Here is a 3763-nt window from a genome sequence, read left to right as displayed (position 1 = left end):
CATCGGACGGTAAAGATACCGATCTAATCTGGTGATGGACGCCCGGATTGCAGGAAGCCGTCATAAACCAAATTGAATTAAGGTGGAAAAAGGAGGGCGGCTACTTTGATGGATGAAGAGATGCGACTATCTTCTTGTTTGGTGGTGGGATTGCCAGTCTTGAACAGAGAAACTTGACGGAGAGTTGTACTTTAGTTTACATAGTCTCTGCTTTACATTTTTGGGGGGGCAAAAACGAGACGTCTATGCTTTTTTGAAAATAACATTTCTGCCTTAAACCGCTTAGTTAGTTTTAAAGAAACACTTTAGATGGAAAGAAAGAATACAAAAAGAGAGAATGAAACAATTTTTATCATAGATCATGTTGACTAACAGTCAGTTAATGATGACTAATAGTTTATCTTAGTAGATCGTACTGCATACAGCATATATTTATAATTTAAATCATCAAAACGGACTTATAATCAATAAGGTATTCATTTTCAAGTGCTATAATCTAAGAAAGCAGATGGTTGTTTTAGTAATTCACGCTGACAGATGATGATCATACAAAAACCTCACATATTCCCCATGAAAAAAATGTAATCTCAATGAAGGGACTGTGATAAATGACAAAAATTATAATAAAAATGATTTAAAAACTACTTTTTTGGTCATTTTAGCATCAGCATCTCCACATATATATTAGTCAGGCTATGGTGTCCTTCAGTAATGCAATGAAACAGTCTGTTATATTATTAGAACTACCAGTTATTTAAAAAAATGTAATTCCATAATCACAAAAAATGCATAAAATGTACTTTCTGTTCATAAGACTGAAGCACGAAGGTCTCGGTGATCAGTCTTTAACTTCTGTTAACGTCGTGAGGATAATCACATGATCGTAATTGTCTTATATAATTATGATTGTACAATTATAAAGTCGTTATGATGAGCCACAATAAAGCACGTCCAGGAAATAAAGACTGTTCAGCCCACAGCTTTATTTGCTGGACTGATACTTGATTAGTGCTTCTCACTTTTAGACAAAAGAAAAGAGTAAAAAAAGCTAATTTTACTATATTATAATTAGACTGCAGCATTTGTGTTACATCCTAGTGTTTTTTTATATTTTAAAAAATGATCTGTAATCATTAATTGTCTATATTATTGTTGCTTTCAAGCACTGATGAAAAAATACTTTAAAAAATGTATTTATTCCAGTGTGGACCATGTGTGTTATTGTATAGGATAACATAGAGAAAGTTCATGGGAATTAAGTCTAGAAAATGTTACCAAAAGACAGCAATTAAAATCATTTTATAGAGGAGAGAAATGCACAAAACATAAACAAGTTTAGAAAAATAGAACGTTTAGAAACGCCAAATATTTTTTTTAAATTCAAATAAACAAAAAATAAAAGAATGCAAATAAAATGAATTGATGATTGAAGGTCGAACTTACGCAAAATGCTAAAGTCCGCTAGCTTGATGCTAACGTACAATGGGATTTCCCATAGGACAGCTAATATTCTCACATACATGAATTTTTCAAACTCTTTTAAGGAAATATTTTTGAAGTAATCCTTTGTGGTCTAAAGACTTGTTTTCTTCTTCTTGTGGAATAAAGTGTAATGTTATAGTGCGATCGCCACCTAGTGGCCAAACTGAAACATCCTCCAGGAGAGGCAGAACAATTGTTGGAGTTTCTCTGTTTGAGAATCCATATAACACTGTATGGTATTAACAATCTCATTATAGTTTCACTAATATATTTTACAGTACGTGAACTGTAAACGGTGTAAACTCAAAATTGAAACGAGAAGATCGAAATAAATGAATCAATCCAGGTTCTGATTAATTTAATTGATTCTGGAAGTTCTCGGCGATAACCAGCACTATAAAATGAACCAAAATGCCCTTTAGAAATAAAATTCCCTCACTTTTTGAGGCTGGTGTAGTGGTTAAAATGTCGTTTTCTTTCCTTAAAAATGTTCCCCGTCATTTAAGATCTTACAAATGTAATTCACCCTGTACATAAATGTCACCAATCTTTTCTTATATTTGCTGTTTCTGCTGTTGTATTTTCAAAGATGGCTTTTAATTCCACTCCCAAAGCAGATTACTTATTAAATCACTGGTTTGTTTGGGACGATCCACTGCTAGCTGAGACGTGCATGCTCACGGGGGAAAGCACCAAATCAGATTTATGAAATACGATGCTGAAAAAGATGTAGCCCGCTCGGTGTGCTGTGACTGCTGAGCCTTGAATAATCTCATTTTCTCGCCGGCTCTTTGTCTTCTGTTGTCCTGCAGGAACAGAACAGTACAGCAGGTATTCTGGCTACGCCGAGAGCTACAAATGGGTGGAAAACTACAAAGATGAGACACCCAGGTATTTCCCAGCAACTGTTGAATGCTCTTATTTTAAATCTGAGAGGAAAATGTAAGAAGTGTCGTCCATTTTTTTGTCTTCTTTAGGGATGACTGGCAGAGACGGTGTACAGAGATTGTTGCCATTGATGCTCTCAACTACAAGGTCTCAATAGAGCAGTTTTTCCCTGAGAAGATCACCAGAGAACTCAACAAGGTGGGAGCATATTAGTTCTATCTTCCACTTCTCTAGTTGACAACTTGTGTATTTAATTTTTACCTAAATGATTTCTCATTTTTACCCAGGCGTATTGCGGGTTTTACCGAAACAACGCCAACGTCAAGCACCTTTCTGCCATCGCGACCGGTAACTGGGGCTGTGGAGCCTTCGGCGGTGACACGAGACTCAAAGGTAGCAAACATTTGGAGGGAAAAAGTAGCTTTAGCTACAGTTGTACATCTTTCAGGAGGTGCAACACAGCAGATTTGTGTGCTCAGCTCAGGTTCTGTGTTTCCTTTTCAGCTCTGATTCAGCTGATGGCTGCAGCCGAGGCCGGGAGAGACGTGGCTTACTTCACATTTAAGGACGCTCGTCTTATGACTGAAGTTCATAAAATGCACTCTTTCCTCTCCGAAAGACGAGTCACTGTTGGTAAGACCCTAATTACACCGACCATTTAGAATATTTTCCTGTGCAGTTTTCAGGTTTTTTGGGTAAATTTTATTCGCGTATTTTAAACAGACATACATGATAATAATAGTTGAGAATGAATCACACTTATTTAGTCCCTCAGGTTTTTATTTCGCAGTTAGATTAACACATAGGTTGACATTTTTTTTTTTTTTTTTACCTCATGGAACAAAAGTAAATGAAACAGCTTTAGGTTTCAACAACCCTGAAGTTTCCTGCCTTATTCTTGCTTTTTTGTGTAGTTTTTGATTAAGTTGTTTTTTTTCATAACTAATGTTGCAATCAAAGAAAAAAATGTTTGCTGTTTTCTTGTTTGTGTTTAATTAATTATATTTTTTCTTAAGTCTTTTTATTTTAACATTTGCGCTTGTAGATGTTCTCCTTGGAGTTTTTTTATTTGACTCATCTAAATAATAGGGGTACCACGAGTAGTTGACTAATAAAATAGTTGACGACTAAAAATCAATTAGTCGTTATTTTATATTATATGGGTCAGATTGTAGTAAAGTTGAAAATTATAATGGCATTATGTTAGCTTTTTGGGCTATTTTGGGATTTATTACGGTTTTTATGCTATTTATGAGTTAAGCTAATATTTGGCTGTTTTGGCTAATTTTGGATTTTTTTTTGTTTGTTTTTTTTGTGGCTAATTTGGAGTTTAGCTAATATTTCAGCCACATGCTATCTGTTTTGGCTAATTTACGATTTTTTTTTCTCTTTT

The 3763-nt window shown here is 34.8% G+C and overlaps 1 protein-coding gene across 2 annotated transcripts in view; it reads left to right on the top strand.

The window, feature by feature from the left end:
* The window catches only part of parga (poly (ADP-ribose) glycohydrolase a), a 24127-nt gene that overhangs the window by 17781 nt on the left and 2583 nt on the right, over window positions 1–3763 (top strand). For both annotated transcript variants that reach the window (XM_024296677.2, XM_024296676.2), the window contains exons 14-17: window positions 2295–2373; window positions 2460–2568; window positions 2658–2763; window positions 2875–3003. In XM_024296677.2, the coding sequence (XP_024152445.1) occupies window positions 2295–2373; window positions 2460–2568; window positions 2658–2763; window positions 2875–3003 (423 nt within the window). The remainder of the gene's footprint in view (window positions 1–2294; window positions 2374–2459; window positions 2569–2657; window positions 2764–2874; window positions 3004–3763) is intronic.

This window comes from Oryzias melastigma, linkage group LG15, assembly GCF_002922805.2.
Source record: "Oryzias melastigma strain HK-1 linkage group LG15, ASM292280v2, whole genome shotgun sequence".
NCBI classification, from domain to species: Eukaryota; Metazoa; Chordata; class Actinopteri; order Beloniformes; family Adrianichthyidae; genus Oryzias; species Oryzias melastigma.
This window is presented reverse-complemented; position numbering and strand designations above follow the sequence as displayed.